Genomic DNA, 19,644 nt, shown 5'->3' on the forward strand with positions numbered 1-19,644 from the left:
AGAAATATGATAAATAAGAAAAAAATTTTGTGTTACAACTAGAGAATAAATGAGTCAAATCCAAATTTGGTAAAAGAAAAATAGTTGATGTGAATATTGATTAATGTAGTTATGATCTCGGTATATCATAAATCAGAATTCTTTCAAAATGATTTTTCTCAACATACCTGATGAAGAGTATATTTCTAGATGATTTGATAGCATTTGAAAGGATAATATCTATTTTATCATGACTAAAATAAGCATTTGTGAATGCTCATTGCACTGGTTAATAAGAAATGTTAGAATATAGTTAATAATACAAGTGAGCTTATTGTCTACAATCGTGATAAGGAAAATAGAGCTGTCAATCTTTTTTCTAGTTTCACTTTCTGTCAGAAAAAGGCACGTAACCATTTATTACTAATTTTTGATTAACTTAATGTGTTAGTCATCGTATTAGGTATATTAATCTTATACTTTTTACGTTGGAAAAATGACCATTTTTTATTATTAATCAGTTTGATTAAGTAAGATATTCATATTTATTTGTTATGTATTATCTTTCATTCTATCAAGATTTGTCTTACGAAAGTAGACCTTCTGAAAAATCCCTACCAACTTTTATTTTTCGTTCAGGCATAAAAACTGTTCTTGGTTGAATAGAAAAGCTGAAATACACGTGAGTTTCCGCACGCAACAGATATATTGATGCAATCATAAGAGTTATCCCGATAGTGTGACACGCCGGTAATCTTTCTGTAAATTCAAAAGTGGTAGGAGGTGACCGTTTGTAAGTTTTATACGTTCAACGTAATACTCAACCATCCAGTCTTTCGCTTTCTCTACGGTGTCGTGAGTCGTTTAATCCCGCGATTCTATGTGACCACGTGTTACCACTTGTTTGTCTGCCAATTTCCGCAGGTATGTATATCATCTTGAATGTCAACAATTGATTATTCTTTTGTCAGCTACATAGTATGTTGAAAAATAATTTTTTTTATCTTATACCTTAGTGTTTCATCAAAGAAGTAATTATCGAAGACAGTTCCATTTGACGTTTCATAACAAATCAATTAAATTTTCATTCCATATATCTTTTTGTGAATTAAAAAATTTTCAATTATTTATTTAATTGTTAAAATTAATGAACTAGAAAAATATTTTTAATTTATAAAATATTTATAATGAAAAAAGTTACATGTAGTTCAAGTGTGATCATATAAATGCATCAGTTGAAAATATGTATCTTGTGAAAGTGGAAAGATAATTTTTTATAAAATCTAGTTAATGAAACTGATAATGATAAACTTACGAGGGTTTTTATTTTCAACTCTCATTGAACACTTTTTATTTCTTTAAACAAAAGAAAAAAATTAATTTCATTAATCCCACATAGTCTACTCGGAGTTTTATACAGAAAAAACTTTTTCGATCTTATGAAGTAACTTAACCGGAAATAATTATAATTTAAAAGACATGAAACATTAAAAATGACTTCAAATGACAATCATTTTCATAATATGTTGATTTCACCATCAATGATTCTTTGACATTGTTGTTAAGTTACAGGACCTCCGACAACAGCATGAGAAAAGTATTTAATTGGTCAGTGAACATCATCAGGGATTCAATAAAAAAAATCGATAACAGAAATATATCAGGTTAAAAATATAATAAAAATGGCAGTTCTACTTGGAAGTGTTATTGGAGCAATCAAAGCTGCTGGATTATTATTGACTGGAAAGTTAGCGATACTTCCAATTTTAATAGCTGCATTGGCTTATTATAATTATGATCTGATGGATCCAGAAAATCACCCTCAAGTGACGAAAAATTTACGACGAAGTTATGATTTTATTATAATAGGAGGTGGAAGTGCAGGAAGTGTTTTAGTTAATAGACTCACAGAAAATCCTAAGTGGAATGTTTTGCTCATAGAAGCAGGTGGACATGAAACTGAAATTACTGATGTGCCAATACTCTCCCTTTATTTACATAAGAGTAAAATTGATTGGAAATATAGGACGCAACCCCAGTGGTCAGCATGTCAAGCTATGGTTGATCAACGTTGTTGTTGGACTAGGGGAAAGGTGAACATTTTTTATACTACAATTAAAATAATTATATTTTGCGAGTTAACCAATGTGCACATTACATTGTCATTAACTGCAAAAAATTGATTTATAGGTACAAAAATTTCTTAATAAATTTTTCTAGCCATTCATTATATGAAAATGAACTTTTTCAAGTGTGAAAAAAGACACGGGATCTGTGACATAGTATTTTGTAATATTTGACTCACTATTTTCCAAGTTAGGAAAAGCCTAAAAAATGCCAGTTAACATAAGATTTTTTTTTGTATTCAGTGACTCATATATATAGTCAGTGAAAGCACATAATTTTGGGACTCACTAGATGTTGCATTTCAAACCGGTTTAGGCTGGCTAAAAGTCTCTAAAATGTTAAATTTCATAAAATACAATTATTCTGATATAAAAAAAATTTTTAATTGCATTTTTACATCATAGTTTTAATATTGTATGCACGAAATGAGAATTATGAAATTTTTTTCAATGATTAATGTAATAATATCATAATCTAGCCACTATTTTGCATAAAAATTCACACTTGACAATTTTTGTTTTGATAGAATGCTAGAAAAAACACAATTAATATACATAAGAGCAAAAAGTGCAGGATCAGAGTTCAAAATTGATTATAAAGGCTGGACTTTAATGATTGTAAAATGGTGAAATATAAGCAATTCACTTGCTTTCTACACAGTGATTAATAAAATGTTGTAGTAATTATTTAAATGAAGGTTGATTTTTTGTTATTGTATTATTAAAGCAATAATGTTTTCAAATCAAGGTCTTAGGTGGTTCTAGTGTTCTAAACACAATGCTATACATCAGAGGCAATCGTCGAGATTTTGATCAATGGGAAAGTTTTGGAAATCCAGGATGGGGTTATGAAGATGTTCTTCCGTATTTCAAAAAATCAGAAGATCAGCGAAATCCCTATCTGGCTCGTGACACGAGATACCATAGTACAGGTATGTGACATTCATACATTAGACCGGTGCTGGGTAAAAGTTTATTTCGTAAGCAAAAGGTTTGCACCATTAACCACATAGCACACGTGTGTTGCCTATGGAATCAATTATTGCTTACGATTTCTTCTATTCGCGCTTTATTTATATACTCTCACCACAAAATTATTATTTTCGTTTTATTAATACATTCTTAAAGTCAACTAATGCATTTACGTTAACATCCATATAATATTTCTGTCAGTAAAATATTAATCAGATATTTTAATCATGAATATCGTTGTTTCTTAACAATAAAAATTATAATTAATTTCTTACATAATATATCAATGGAAATAATGACTAATAAATTATAATTTTTTATGCTAAATATTTACTGAGATTTATTGAAATTGCTTTTATGCAATTTTGAATCATGGTTTTTTTATAACTAAAATTAATTTTTAAAATTTTCTATAAATAACTTGTTGTAATAGTGAATATATTGTAATTTTATATTATGTATAAAAAAATATTCTTGAATATTAATGTAATAATAATTTTCAGGAGGATATTTGACAGTTCAAGAATCTCCTTTCAATACTCCACTCGGTGTGGCATTCTTACAGGCAGGTGAAGAAATGGGATACGACATCGTAGATGTTAATGGAGCACAGCAGACAGGTTTTGCGTTGTGGCAATACACGATGAGAAGAGGAACGCGGTGCAGCACAGCGAAAGCATTTATAAGACCAATTCGATTACGTCCAAACTTCCACCTCTCACTATGGACTCATGTCACAAAAGTTCTCATTGATCCAAATACAAAACAGGCCTATGGAGTTGAATTTATTAGAAATGGCCGCAAGGAAACTATTTATGCTAAAAAAGAAGTCATATTATCAGCTGGAGCAATTAATTCACCTCAGTTATTAATGTTATCTGGCATAGGTGATGCTAATCATTTAAGAGAAGTTGGAATCAATCCAATAGTTCATTTGCCTGGAGTAGGCCAGAACTTACAAGATCACATTGCTGTTGGTGGATTAGCTTTCTTGATAGACTATCCGATCAGTATAGTGATGAATCGTCTAGTGAATATTAATTCAGCTCTGCGTTATGCCATAACAGAAGATGGTCCATTAACATCAAGTGTCGGCTTAGAAGCCGTTGCCTTTATTTCTACTAAATATGCAAATCAAACTGATGATTGGCCGGATATAGAATTTATGTTGACCGCATCATCTACCAATTCCGACGGTGGAACTCAGGTAAAAACTGCCCATGGACTCAGCGATGATTTTTATAATCAAGTTTTTAGAGAAATAAATAATCGAGATGTATTTGGAGTATTTCCAATGATGCTTAGACCCAAGTCTCGAGGGTACATTAAATTGAGGTCGAAGAATCCTCTGGAACATCCTCTTATGTATCATAATTATCTGACACATCCGGATGACGTTAATGTACTGAGAGAGGGTGTAAAAGCAGCTATCGCCCTTGGAGAAACCGCAACTATGAGAAGGTTTGGTGCTAGATTTCACAGTAAACCACTTCCTAATTGTAAACATTTACCTTTATATACTGATGAATATTGGAATTGTGTTATTCGACAATATACCATGACAATATATCACATGAGTTGTACTGCTAAAATGGGACCATCAACAGATCCCATGGCAGTTGTTGATCCAGAATTACATGTATATGGAGTCAAAGGGCTAAGAGTTATTGATGCATCTATTATGCCAACGATTACTAACGGAAATATTAATGCTCCTGTCATTATGATAGCAGAAAAAGGAGCTGATATGATTAAAGCGGAATGGTCGACAAGGTGGAAAAGAAGTATTAATGCTTCTTACGTATGAAAACATTGATTTTATGAATAGAAACATTAGTATTCTATTGAAAATTCAGTGTACAAACCTTAGTTCATTATTCAGAAGTATTTATGTTTGTAAAAGTCAATAGAGTAAAATTATTTTATCGCATTTTCAATTGAAATTTTTTTTTTAATGAGTTATGTAACATTATTTTTACATCACATTTCGACTTCTTTTATAACGTTGAAAGAAGGAAAAATATAATACTGAAGAGAACCATTCAATTGAATACCGAAAACCTGTTTGAAATTTTAGGAAATCAACTTTTTCTAAATCAATGAAATCATCAATTGATGGGTATAATTTTTTAATTAATTATTTAGAGTAAAAAATATCTTTTTTGAAGATCAATTAGCTAGTTAAAATTTTGTGTAAATAAATTATATTATATAATAGTAATAATTACCATAAAATTAAAAAGAAAGATCATCATAAATACTGTCCAGTCATTTTATGATTAAATTAGTAAAATAAGTAATAAATTGACATAGTAATAAAGAATTTTATATTTTTCAAATTAATCATAGAAAATTTTTTATATTTATGTTATGACATAAAAATTAAGCTTCAGTCGAAATTAAATATTGGAAATGTTTAAATATTTAACTCAAAAAAAAATTTTAAATATTTAAAACCATTTATTATTAATTTAAAATAATAATAATCAATATTTAATATAGTCAAATTGTAAATAACTATCTTTTAAGAGAAATTCTGTGTAAATCATTACATGAATTTTTATTTAAGTAACATTTTATACTCCATGTCATTTTGAAGAATCATTATTTAAAGAAAGAAAAAATAATATTACTTGTACTCATAGAAATACAAAAGTTGTGCAATGTAAGTGAGTATTGTCTTTAGATGTAAATTTGTCAACGGTGTTAAGTTTGAAAAAATTCAAGTAAATTCTAGGTTTATATAGAAGATATTTATATTATTATCTCATTATTTACAATTTTGAAGAGTAATTTTACGCGTTATAAATCAGTCTTTTATTGTGTTCAACAGCTGATGGTAATGCTTGTTTACTTTTACTTTATAAACGTAATACTAGTAAAGATTAAAAAGGCAATAAAGTCATAAATGATTTTTAATTATAATAATTAAGAGTTAAAAACCTACTCAAAAGAATATTTTTCAAAGAGTATTTAACATTACCATTTTTGTTAATAGTATTTCTTCAAGTTTTATAGTGGATTATGATTAATTCAAATGTCAACCTAATCAAAGATACAGCTTAAGATTGATAGATGTATAAGGATATTGGAGAAATTAATCTTAAAATATTTCGATAATAAATAGCTCAGCTAGTACTAAAACTTTGATAATTATGTGAGACTTTCGCAACAGAGACGATATTGGAATCTATGTGTTGGTTTATGTTAATAATCTTTTACTTTCTATGTGCGGACGTGTCTTTCGGAAGTAGATGACATCCGGCTATGTTGCTTTCTTTTGAAATTTTTGATTCGAATGTATGTCACGTATTGGTTAATAAAAATTTAATACTATAAACTGCACATACGTGGATGCTATTATAGGCTATTGAAAAAAAAAAGAAAATAGTCAATTGACAAAGTTTATTGTTAGTCAAGTGATTGTGTAAAACAATTTTGAGTGAAACTTATAAATCGTTATAGAACTGTGAAAACACCTTGAAATACATGAACCATTTTTTCTCTATAAAAATAAAAAGTGAAAACGAGTAATTTAAAATAGAATGTAATTACGTGTAGCAAATGAGTTATGAATGCCAAGGTCAGACAAGAGCTGCAATATTTTTTTTATTGTTGCAAGTTTATAGTTAAGGTTGTTTTGTATTCTTTAAGAAGATTGTAACAATAAATCAAGATATTTATAATTTCTTTTTAATCGTGACTTGATGGCACGTACACCAGATAACAGAGAAAGTATTGAGAGTGAGAAAAATTATTGAAGCCTAAATCCCAAGCATGATATTGAAAAATACTTTTTTTGCTTTTAAATATAAAATAAATAAAAGAAAAAAGTTATAGTTTTTTTCAACACAGCTTCATATTATAAATTTTACTTGTCATTTTGCATAAAGTGATAATGTGATGTTGACAAAGGAAAGATAAGAAAATGAAAATAAGGAAAATAAAAAAGAGTTGCAAAAAAAAAAAAATGTATTCGTGTCATGGTTGACGAATAAGTGTAGGTAAAACAGTAAGGTTTGTCTCTTAATGTTAGTGAAGAAAGAAAGTCGTGGGGGAAGTCTTGGTTTCACTCAATACATTCACCATTCTACCATTGGAGTTTGCTTCCACTAAACTCAATCTCTGTCTGGGATTCATATATCTTTACTCGTTTGAATGGAATATACACAGTTATAGAAAAAATTTAAAAGAATATCGTTAGAAACTGAATATTTCTATGAGTGAAGTGTTGAAAATTATCAAGAAACGTGAAGAAATTTACATAAATAACGGTGAGTTGTGACAATTTCAATTCGAATATTCATATTACATGATACAGATTATATGATCTAATTACAGACTACACCATTCCATTGATCTATGATTAATAAGTTCAAGCGCAAGTGAAATATAAAAGTTTTTAAAAAATCGACCTACTTTCACTACGTTCCTTCTTTACTGCAACTTTAAATCACGTTGATGTTGAATACTATTTAAACATATCTTCATCATCTTGACTGATTTGTATAAAAAAATATATATTTTTTATTTTTCGGGAAATGCACAACTTGTAAAGTAAATACTCAGTGATTAATATAACTTTTACTTTCTGTTAAAGAAAAATTACTGAACGAATTACCACTTCAGAATCTCAAAGAGAATTTTTAGACAGTATTGTTGTACTAAATGAAAGATAGAGAAATTCTATTTGACAGCTAGGCAATTATATTCTAGTACAATTTAACAGAAAGTCACGTAAACGTGACAATAGCTGTCAGTCATTAATTATTTATATTAATAAATATATACTTATTTTTCAGGAAAAACTACTTAATTAATGTCTTGAAAGATCAATGGGACTAGTTAGTCTTTTGGGTACTACCTCAGTATTAGGATGGGGGATTATTCCCTTAATTGCACTAGGATTAACATATTATCAATATAACAGTGCTGATCCTGAATCATACGTCACAGATACTCAAAAGGTAAGTTATTTTATTATTATAATAAAAAAATATATGAAGACTTTTACTTTAAATCTTAAGTCGTGTACTTATGAATAGTTCTAAGAAAGTTTTTTCCTGTTGAAATAAAATTCTAGTAACTTCTACCATCGTTGAAAACGTGTATTTTGAAGATAGATATAAAGAAATAACAATGTATTTTTTAATGAGTGAGACAAACAATTAAAACTTTTTTATACAATTACATATATTTCAGATTTACCCTTATTATGACTTTATTGTCATCGGAGGTGGAAGTGCAGGAGCTGTGATAGCTTCAAGATTATCTGAAGTCAATAATTGGACCGTACTCCTACTAGAAGCCGGTGGAGATGAAAATGAGATATCAGATATTCCTGCACTGGCAGTTTATACGCAACTATCTGAAATGGACTGGAAATATCAAGTAACAAGATCAAACACATCAGCCTATTGTTTAGCTATGATCGGAGACAGATGTAACTGGCCTCGAGGAAAAGTTCTTGGAGGTAGTAGTGTGTTGAATGCAATGGTATACGTTCGTGGTAACAGGTGAGAAGATAATAACATTAAATTTTATCAATTATATGATTTGTTAATAATTAATTATTAAAATTCTTTCAGAAATGATTTTGATAATTGGGAACGAATGGGAAATAAAGGATGGAGTTATGATGATGTTCTTCCATATTTCATCAAGTCTGAAGATAATCGGAATCCATATTTAGCTAGGACCCCTTATCATGGTACTGGAGGATTACTCACAATTCAGGAACCACCCTGGAGAACACCTCTGTCAATAGCATTCATTCAGGCAGGTACAGAGCTTGGATACACTAATCGAGATATCAACGGTGCTAATCAAACAGGATTTATGCTCACTCAATCAACCATAAGAAGAGGAAGTAGGTGCTCAACAGCTAAAGCATTTTTACGACCAGTAAAAAAAAGAAAAAATCTCCATATTGCAATGCATGCGCAAGTTCTCAAGTTACTTTTTGATCAAAATAAGCGAACAGTAGGTGTAGAGTTTTTCAAAGATGGTAGAAAACAGATTGCGAGAGTTAAAAAGGAAGTAATATTGTCAGCAGGAGCTATTGGATCTCCACAACTACTTATGCTGTCTGGCATCGGACCTCAAGAGCACTTAGATGAGCTCGGAATTCCTGTTCTATCAGACCTTAGAGTAGGAGATAATCTTCAAGATCACGTGGGTCTTGGAGGTTTAACGTTTCTTGTGGATGAACCGGTGACATTTAAAAAATCACGTTTCCAAACTCTACCAGTAGCTATGGAATATATTTTTAATGAAAGAGGACCATTAAGCAATCCTGGAATAGAAGCAGTTGCTTTTGTTAATTCCAAATACGCAGATAAATCCATAGATTGGCCAGATGTACAATTTCACTTTGGACCTAGTTCTACCAACTCTGATGGTGGAGATTACATAAAAAAGGCCACTAATTTACGTGATACAGTTTATAACACAATGTATAAACCATTAGAAAAAGCTGAAACATGGACCATTTTACCTCTATTGTTACGACCTAAAAGTACTGGATGGATTAGATTAAAGAGTAGAAATCCTTTTGTTGCTCCAGATATTAATCCTAATTACTTTACCCATAAAGAAGATATAGATATTCTTGTTGATGCTATTAGAATTGCTATGGAAGTATCAAACACTACAGCTTTTCAACGATTTGGATCAAGACCTCATATCTTTCCAATGCCTGGATGTCAAAAATTCCCTTTTAATACATATGATTATTGGGAATGTGCTATTAGACACTTCACTTTTACAATTTATCATCCTTCGTGCACGTGTAAAATGGGTCCAGCTCATGATCCCACTGCTGTGGTAGATCCTAGATTAAGAGTCTATGGAGTTAAAGGTCTTAGAGTTGCAGATGCTTCGATAATGCCTCAAATTGTCAGTGGCAATCCTAATGCTGGAGTAATAATGATAGGAGAAAAAGCCAGCGACATGATCAAAGAGGATTGGTCAAGAAGAAGACGATTCCCTGGAAGATGATAATGATATACAATTTTTTGAGCTGTAATCAAAGATTTCGTATTAATTTAATGAAGAAAAGTTAGTGATTTGCTTTCATTGTTGCCGTTTGTTGTTGATTATTTACAAATGAAAATATGCAATTTCTATATTCTCATAGTGATTTAGTAATTATTATAAGATGAATGCAGTTATGTAAGATGTGTAATAAAAATATTGATTCATGTTGTATAAAAAAAAACCAAAAGACTGCCAGGTAAAGCGATATACGTATTTGTTAGAAAGTGAGTCAAGATATTTATCATTCTTGTTTTACTATACTTCAATTCGCACTCGTGGACTCTTTCTTCTTCTTTTCGTTTCCGACTCAAGACTCTTTGTTGACATTGTACATATGTATACAAACCGGTTGTTTGAACGATACTTCATGAGAACTATGCCAACTTTTTTTCAAATTACTGTATGATTTACAAATATTGTTAAACTATTTTTTTAATTTAATTTTATAATTTTAAAATGTTCACAGGCCTTTATAATTTTGTTAAATTTATATTTTTAATAAAAACATTTAAAAATACTGAAAAAAACTTGGAAACTTTTTTTCTAATAATATGTTTTAATAATAACGTAAATCGTATCATTCTGATATAATAAGTTTGTATAAGTTATTGATGTAAAAGAAAGGTTTCTATTACATTTGGTAATATGATTCAAGTTATTATGTTTTCACCACGATTTAGTAGTACTAACAATTTATAATTAAAACTAAATGACATGTATAGATAAAAATACATAGACGTTTTACGGTTTCGAAATGAAGTAATAATTAAATTTAAACAAAAAATACATTACAAGGCAATACGAATTAGAACAGTATATTAATAAGTACTTGTTACAAAAAATGCCAGTCAATGTAGAAGTAAAAAAATATTCATGATCTAATAGATGCTATTTTTCATTTACTGATGAATAATTAATAGATAATATTGAATTAAACAACAATGTTATACAGATTCATAAAGATACCTATTACTCATTTTTATTATTGTAATTTCTCTTTTAAATAGAAGTCTCTTAAACACACTAAAAATTTGTCAAGTTTTATGAAATGTCAGACTACTTAACTATCACTGAAGAGTTTTAAAACATTTTTAAATGTTAAATTCGAAAATATTCGAAGAAATAGAATATTTCCTCATCGAGAAAAACCAATTTGATTTCCCATGAAGTATTGAATTTAAAATTTGAAGCCTAATTGAATAGAATTATACATTGAAAACTATAATCATCAATCACTCATGTTAAAGATTGAAGTCATTGAAAAAGAGAAATTTGTCTAACACGTACTAACTATTATATAAATTTGAAACTATTAATATTATTGTGGTTTTCTTTATTAGCTTTATTAAGACGTCTAACACTACTAATTTGATATTTAAAATGATAATTTCACGCGCGGTGAAATGAAAATTTGAGAAACTTTTAGTAATTAATTACACTGTTTAATTCCGGCATTTATTTATTTTAATAATTATAGCCATTCCACGAAAAAATTAGTATTAAAATTAAATATTAAATGAGTACTTATTAATATTCAAGTCTTTTAAAGTGTCTCATCTTATTTTCTAGTCTCTTCCACAATTCTACGTAATTTTCATGATTACACGGAGAAAGTCTTTCAGTTATAGTCTATAAAATTTTTGAAAACTTACAGAATTGAATACCGGAAAGGAGGAAGTATTTATTCATTTATGGATATATTACAATAAAATAAAATTGAAACAAAACGTGGGAATATAAGTAAAATCTATAAATAACGACTTTCTTCAATTAATCTTATCTAAATCAAAATTTCCGGTAATGAAGCTCTGGATAACCTATGCCTACTGATTTACTCTTATATTAGAGAGGATTACTAGTAAATCGTGACTTGGAATGGAGTCCGTGAACTCGTGGCTACTCGCACGTAGAGCTTGTGTAGTCTGTAATCGTACTGGTGAGTGTTACCACATCGTCCAGGGCAAGGATATAGAAAGAGAGAGGATTGGGCGCCACAGCATAGCTTGTCCACAGAAAGAGAACACTTTCACTACCAAAGTAAAGAGGCTTCGAGAAGAACGCTAAGAAATTCCACCAGGTCCATTGGTAGGGGTTATTATTGTTAAATCGTCATACTCTTCTGACTTGGATATTACTAGACTTCTTCCGGTCATATACGTGCCAGACCAGGCAACTTCGTTAGTTCTTCAAGAATCACGTGCAAGTGAGCATTGGCATTTTTTGGTGCTCGTGTTCGAATTTATCTATTCAACTTATTTGCTTACTTTATTGCTTTTTTATCTATTTCATAATACACTTCATTATCTTCTCAAAAGTGAGTTTAAGATTTTTTTATTTTAATCAACTGCTAATGTTTTTTTCTATTTTTTATGTTATTGATGTCACGTTTTCTGAAGGACTCATGTTTATTAAGTAAGTGGTTATACTCATTAATGATAAGCTTTTCTACATTAAGAATGTGATATTTAGTGATTATATTTTTAGATGGGTTTATCTACAAAACTTTTTTTGCCAATTTATCTATATGTAAATTAAACAAATGTGAAATGTGACAACAGAAAGTGTTATAAAATTTTTTTTGACATTTAAAAAAAAATCAGTAATTAACTGTTTTACAACTCTTACATAAATTTAGAAATTTTGGTTCGACTTTTTTTTTCATCTTGAAAATGTGCAAATAAAAGGCATGTATATATATATATATATATACACATTTTTTTTATTTCAGAGTCAAAAAATGACGAGGAAGTTTTGAAAATCCTGAAAGACATTTTTTTTTCTCTACTTGAATTTCGATGGACAATCCATATAAACATGTTTAAGGTAATGAATAGAATCTTTTAAAGTGGAAAAAAATTAATGAAGTCAAAGAAAAGATTTAAAATTAATTAAAGTAGTTTATTTAAGTGTTACCATAATCGAGGAGATATGTAAATACAACGGAATAAAAGAAAGCATATGAAAGAACTAATGAGGCAATGTAGAAAATTGCAAAGATAACTTCCGCATTATTTAAACGTGCGTGCTAGACAAATTTTTTTCTTGCACTCTTCCTTACGCTAAAACCGACAGTCTTAGTAAGTAACTTATACGGTTGACCGTTTCCGGAAATAGGTTTCTTATAAAGCCGAACAATTCAATTGAAAGTTCTTTAGTCATGGTAATGACTTTTTAGGCAATAATGTCTTCAACTGTTATTAATTTTTTTTGACCTTGTGAGAAAAGACGAGATTTTTATCGTGTCCCATAAAGTTATGCTTGTCATAATTAATAATGAGAATGTTATGATACATAAAAAAGTAGCAAGACTACTTGTTAATAATAAAGCTCAATCGATTGAGAAATCATAACGTAACCATGATATTCATAGTAGAAAGAAGAAAGAGGCAGGTTGAGGTGTGTGACGCCGAAACACTTTCTCCTTTTCCCCGTTATGAGATCACCATCAGACTTTTTCTGAGTGAGGGAGCGTGTTGCTAAAATAGTAGGTTCCGTTTTTCTGTCATGTGTATCCGAATTAGTGACTTATTTGTATGATTAGAATAAAAATGTAAAAAATGTAACAAAAAGTTATAAAAGTAAAAATATAACTTTCCAGTCTAATTCTCTTTTAATTTTCAGGTCCATTGGATTCGTGGTTAATGTCATACAATGAATTATCATTGCACAGATGTAGTCATTAAGAGATTAAAGAAAATTAACCTGAGGTCAACTGATATGTTGAAAAAACCGCAAGGGCAATTAGCTAGATTGAAGATAAAATGGTATTGAGTGCGTTGGTTATTGCATCAACATTAAAGAGTGCTGTAGGCCTAATGGGCACTAGCTTATGGTTAGTTCCACTAGTCATCATAGGTCTCTCATATTACCGCTACGATCAATTGGATCCGGAGAGTCGTGTCATTGACAAACGTCCTTTAAACCAAGAATATGACTTTATAGTAATTGGAGGTGGATCAGCAGGTGCAGTAGTTGCTAGTCGGCTTTCTGAAATACCAGATTGGAATATATTACTTTTAGAAGCTGGCCCTGACGAAAACGAGATCACAGATGTACCTTCTTTGGCAGCATACCTTCAACTAACAAAATTGGATTGGAAATATAAGACTGAACCTACGGGTACTTCCTGTTTGGCCATGAAGAAAGGCAGATGTAATTGGCCGAGAGGAAAAGTACTCGGTGGTTCGAGCACATTAAATTACATGCTGTACGTACGTGGAAATAGATATGACTATGATCATTGGGAAGCTCTTGGTAATCCAGGATGGGGATATGACCAAGCACTGTATTATTTTAAGAAATCTGAAGACAATCGTAATCCTTACTTGAAAAATAGTCCCTATCATGGTACTGGAGGGTATTTAACAGTTCAAGAGTCACCTTGGAGAACGCCTTTAGTTGTAGCTTTTGTCGAAGCTGGTATGGAATTAGGCTATGAAAACAGAGATATTAATGGAGAGTATCAAACTGGCTTTATGATTGCTCAAGGAACTATAAGACGAGGTAGTCGATGTTCAACAGCCAAAGCATTTTTACGACCTGTACGTCTCAGGAGAAATTTACACATCGGTATGAATGCGCATGTGACTAAAATTATTATTGATCCTATAAAAATGAAAGCAGTTGGTGTTGAATTTTATAGAGATGGAAGAAAACAAATTATTCGAGCAAAAAAAGAAATTATTTTATCTGCAGGCGCCATCAACAGTCCACAGTTATTGATGCTTTCAGGAATTGGACCTAAACAGCACTTGGAAAGCCACGGAATAACGGTTATCAAAGATTTACCAGTTGGAAATAATCTTCAAGATCATGTAGGAATGGCTGGACTAACTTTTTTAGTTGATAAACCTGTTGCAATTGTTCAAGACCGTCTCCAGCCGACACCAGTTACTACTGAATATGTATTGAATGGGCGAGGACCGATGACGACATTAGGTGGAGTTGAAGGTTATGCATTTGTTAATACAATTTACGCTAATGAATCAGGGTTGTACCCTGATATTCAATTACATATGGCACCAGCATCATTAAGTTCTGATGCTGGTGTTCAAGTAAGAAAAGTTCTGAGCATTACTGATCAAGTTTACGATACTGTGTATCGTCCTATTACTAATAGAGATGCTTGGACTATTATGCCTCTACTTCTGAGACCAAAATCAAGAGGTACAATAAGATTAAAAAATAGTAATCCATTTGCTAGTCCAGTTATAAATGCCAACTATTTTGATCATCCTGAAGACATCGCTCGTCTTGTTGAAGGTGCAAAAATAGCAGTAAGATTAAATGAAGCCAAAGTGTTTCAACAATTTGGATCTCGATTACATAGAGCAAAAATTCCAGGATGTAAAAATTTAACTTTTGGATCTGATGCTTATTGGGAATGTCATATTCGTCATATCACTATGACTATATATCATCCAGTAGGAACTGCCAAAATGGGACCATCCACTGATCCTGAAGCTGTGGTTGATCCACGATTGCGAGTTTATGGAGTGCAAAGTTTAAGAGTTATCGATGCATCAATAATGCCTACCATCTGCAGCGGTAATACCAATGCACCTGTTATTATGATTGCTGAGAAAGGATCTGATCTCATAAAGAATGACTGGCTCGATAATATCCAAAGATAAGATATTTTCCACAGCATTATATAAACTTTTGATCGTATATTCATTATGCTACATTAGATTATATTACAAAATTATGAGAAAGTAAATATGTAGCTATTGTATTGATTGTAGTTTAAATATTCTAGTAATTAATAATATTTTGACAGGATCAATTTTGATGATTCTTTCAAAATTTTTTACAAGATTCTTCATTGCAATTTGATAGTTATTTACTTATCATTGACATTTTATTTTTATATCGTTGAAATTTATACTTGATAGAAGTTTACGTTCAAATACATGACTGTGATGGTTTTTATATAAATGTTCATTTTTTAATTTTCTCTAAATAGAAGAAAAAAAATAATGTTATCTTAATAAAAGAATTGTTATATAAATGATTGTAAACTAATTCGATAAAAAAAATAATAAAACAATTGTTTTGAAAAAAATAATTAAATGCATATAAAAAATTAATGTGCCATAAAAAATTATTACATATTAATTGTCTATAAATATATGTAATTGATTATTCAAACGATTTTATTATAAAAAATAAGTGCACGGTAATTATGAAATAATTGGCAATATCGTAAACAATTTTCTCTTACATTTTTTGTAAGTTTAAATAATGTCTATGAATGCTATTCATTTAAATCTCATTTATAAAAACAATTATTTCAAGCAACTGTTGTAATTTTTTAACAAATGAAGGAATAATAAATAAAATTTTTTAGATCTTATTAACAAAAGTTAATTATTAATAAATCAATAATACCTAGTCTCTTTATAAATTCAATTTTTCTATGATTTGAATCTATTTCAATTACTCGATGAATAAAATGATATATGTATAGTATCTTTCCACGTACCTGTAACGTTATAATTTTTTTTATTATTAGTATATAATGTTATAAATAAACTTTTTAAATGAAGTGTGTTTATTCAATTAATGTTATTAATAATGAATAATGTGTAAATAATAAGTTGAAAATAATTTTTGCAACGAATATTGATAGAAATATTTGTTAAGCTTGGAAGAAAGAAAACTAATATGAAGCAAGGATTGAAACTGAAGCAGTTTTGATGTTACAAAAATCAATGACCTAGTTTACATTAATTGAACATGTTAAAGTATGTGTATCATTGTTTCTTAGGCGAAAATTTGTATCTACTTTTTTCAATTTAATATTACGTTGTTCAATAACATTTGCTATTATTCTTTTTTATATTACAGATGATTGATAAGAATAAAAATGCAAAGATTATGAAAATTGAAATGTAAAACTGTTAAGAGTAGCATTTTATTGAATTACAATAGTTGAGTATTCAAAAGAAATAAAACTGGAATTCGAACAATAATCATTCTTCAGGTATGTTTCAATCTTTATTCCAAGTTCTCAGATTGTTAAGAAAATTAATATGATTTTTAGTATTAAATTTCATAATAAAAAATTATAAACAAAAACTGAACATCATTCCTATATGTTGATATTGATCAATAATTGATCAAAATAATCTTAATAATAAATTTCTACACTTTCTAAAGAAATTATGTTAACAATGAATTTTTTACGTTATTTTTTTTTTAAAAAATAAATAATTTTATGGTAAGGTAAATCCCTATCTTACTGATAAGATAATGATCAAATATTCATATCTTCCAATTATTAATATATTAATCGACTTATCAGACCCATATGTTCCTGATTGTTTTTAAAAAAAAGTCCGGACCAATACCTAGGGCATGTAATGATCTTGCATTTATTGGTGTTAATAATTTCACTAGTTAAACAAGTTATTCTGATAAAGATATAGATATTAAATTGTTCAATTGTAATTATTTACGTGAAATGAAAGGTTTACGAGTTGAAGATGTTTTAATTTTGTTAAGAATATCATGTAGCCATATTAACATTCCAACATTTATTATTATAGAGAAACTTCTAAATATGATTCAAGAATACTGAGGTTTGCTAATTAAAAATCTAGTAAATGTTTGATTAGTCGATACTAAAGAGAAATTAACTTTATTTAATTATACATTGTTAAATTACTTGGACACCATTTGTTTCAGAGATAATATACCTCATTCTATTCAAGAAGTTTTTGATATTGCACAATTAATATACATGTAAATTATACGATTCAATAATTTTTATTGGAAATTTAATTTTGTAACAAATGATATTGTTTTAATACACAATGGATTTGATAAACGAATGCACAGATTATAATTACTTTCAGTAATCAGGTTCAACATCAATTCACTTGGTAACCAAAAGTCATGATGTATGTTTAGAGTTACATAGAATATTCATATCTACTTCACCAATTTTGTATTAGTTCATTCAAATATTTAATGTTATTTTTATACAAATGTAATTAATAAAAAAAACATATGATTTTAAACATAATGATGATTTGAAAATTTTTAATTGGTCTGCTAGCTGTTCTCCAAACCTTTCATTAAAAAAATATTTGATAAACAGTGCATTTCATATACTTTGTGATATTGGTGTGAATGTCATATGCTAATTAACTGTTGATCAAAAATATCATTCCACCTTGACAATCAAATTTGTATTTGCTCTCAACAGAATGATGATCATCTGATGCACAGCTGGTACATAATGCTGATTAGCCAAAGGATATATATATATAAATATATACATATAATTTTATTCTCGAAAAAAACTTATTCAGTTTTTTTACGAGAAAGTGATAAAAAAACATAAAAAATGTTTAAATTAAAAATTATCTTATTTCTACTTTCTATATTCACAAACATAAATGGTCAAGGATTTTTAGAATTATTACAAAGTTATGGTTGGCGATTATCATACGATATTAAAACCACACCACTTCCAACACAAGAAGAATATGATTTTATCATCGTTGGTGCTGGAACAGCAGGTTCTGCACTGGCCAATCGTCTATCAGAAAATGGAGATTGGAAAATTTTGCTATTAGAAGCAGGTCGACCTGAAGGAGTTTTTAATCAAATTCCAGCATTATACGCAGCTATGATTAACACTGATTATAACTGGGGATACAGAGTCCAACGACAGAAAAATGCTGGTTTTGGAATGGTGGATGGCCGGTGTACTTGGCCACGTGGTAAAGCGCTAGGAGGATCGAGTAGTATCAATGCTATGGTTCAATACAAGAGGAAATAAATTGGACTATGATCTATGGGCTTCAATGGATAACACAGGATGGTCTTTTGATGAAATTCTACCGTATTTCAGGAAAAGTGAAAATTTCCAAGTGCCAAGTATTTATAATTATTTCATATTTAATTAAAAAGAATTCGTAGAATTTTTTTTTAAGGTAAAATTTATTTTTAGTACCTCATAACGCTTCATACCACGGAGTTAATGGTCCTGTATGTGTTCAGCATATCCCATATCACTCAGTATTGGCAAGAGAATATTTGGAAGCTGGTAAAGAATTAGGATATAATATAACAGATATTAATGGTCCTCAACAAATTGGATTTTCATATTTACAAGTGAATATGGACAATGGCGCTCGATGCAGTGCATCGAAAGCTTATCTCAGAGTAAGAAGGCGTAACTTAGACATCGTAACCCATGCTTTTGTTACAAAAATATTGATTGATGAGAACAAGCGTGCTTACGGAGTACAATATGTTAAAAACGGAGTCACAAGAATGGTTAAAGCTCGAAAAGAAATTATATCATCTGCGGGAACAGTTGATTCTGCAAAATTATTAATGCTATCAGGTATAGGGCCTAAAGATCACCTCCAAAAAGTGGGAATTGATGTCATTAAAGATGCCAAGGTTGGGCATAATATGTACGAACATGTTGCATTCTGGGGACTAGTTTTTACAGTTAATGCGAGTGTTACTATGACTGCAAAAACATTCTTGTCGCCGGTTAATGCTGCAC

At 29.6% G+C, this 19,644-nt stretch overlaps 4 protein-coding genes across 7 annotated transcripts in view; 3 read left to right on the plus strand and 1 right to left on the minus strand.

Moving 5' to 3' along the window:
• Flo2 (flotillin-2) overlaps window positions 1–19,644 on the minus strand; it is a 46,934-nt gene that overhangs the window by 14,511 nt on the left and 12,779 nt on the right. The window lies entirely within an intron of this gene.
• LOC118065585 (glucose dehydrogenase [FAD, quinone]) lies at window positions 429–5,242 on the plus strand. Its single transcript, XM_035080957.1, has 4 exons — window positions 429–903; window positions 1,546–2,072; window positions 2,854–3,037; window positions 3,581–5,242. Exons 2-4 carry the CDS (start codon window positions 1,662–1,664, stop codon window positions 4,882–4,884), a joined length of 1,899 nt encoding a protein of 632 aa, XP_034936848.1. The 5' UTR covers window positions 429–903; window positions 1,546–1,661; the 3' UTR covers window positions 4,885–5,242.
• Window positions 5,650–10,574, plus strand: LOC118065590 (glucose dehydrogenase [FAD, quinone]-like). Its single transcript, XM_035080966.1, has 4 exons — window positions 5,650–7,351; window positions 7,880–8,044; window positions 8,280–8,593; window positions 8,666–10,574. Exons 2-4 carry the CDS (start codon window positions 7,913–7,915, stop codon window positions 10,074–10,076), a joined length of 1,857 nt encoding a protein of 618 aa, XP_034936857.1. The 5' UTR covers window positions 5,650–7,351; window positions 7,880–7,912; the 3' UTR covers window positions 10,077–10,574.
• Window positions 12,142–15,824, plus strand: LOC118065588 (glucose dehydrogenase [FAD, quinone]). 4 transcript variants are annotated; one of them, XM_035080961.1, is made up of 4 exons: window positions 12,142–12,429; window positions 12,512–12,527; window positions 12,844–12,938; window positions 13,737–15,824. In XM_035080961.1, exon 4 carries the CDS (start codon window positions 13,877–13,879, stop codon window positions 15,746–15,748), a length of 1,872 nt encoding a protein of 623 aa, XP_034936852.1. In that variant the 5' UTR covers window positions 12,142–12,429; window positions 12,512–12,527; window positions 12,844–12,938; window positions 13,737–13,876; the 3' UTR covers window positions 15,749–15,824. The 4 variants fall into 4 exon arrangements, with proteins under 4 accessions (XP_034936852.1, XP_034936855.1, XP_034936851.1 ...); XM_035080964.1 differs by having other exon boundaries at window positions 12,142–12,318; XM_035080960.1 differs by having other exon boundaries at window positions 12,142–12,527.

The sequence above is a fragment of the Chelonus insularis genome, unplaced genomic scaffold (genome assembly GCF_013357705.1).
Source record: "Chelonus insularis isolate UGA/USDA-ARS -01 unplaced genomic scaffold, ASM1335770v1 contig_317_pilon, whole genome shotgun sequence".
Taxonomy (NCBI): Eukaryota; Metazoa; Arthropoda; class Insecta; order Hymenoptera; family Braconidae; genus Chelonus; species Chelonus insularis.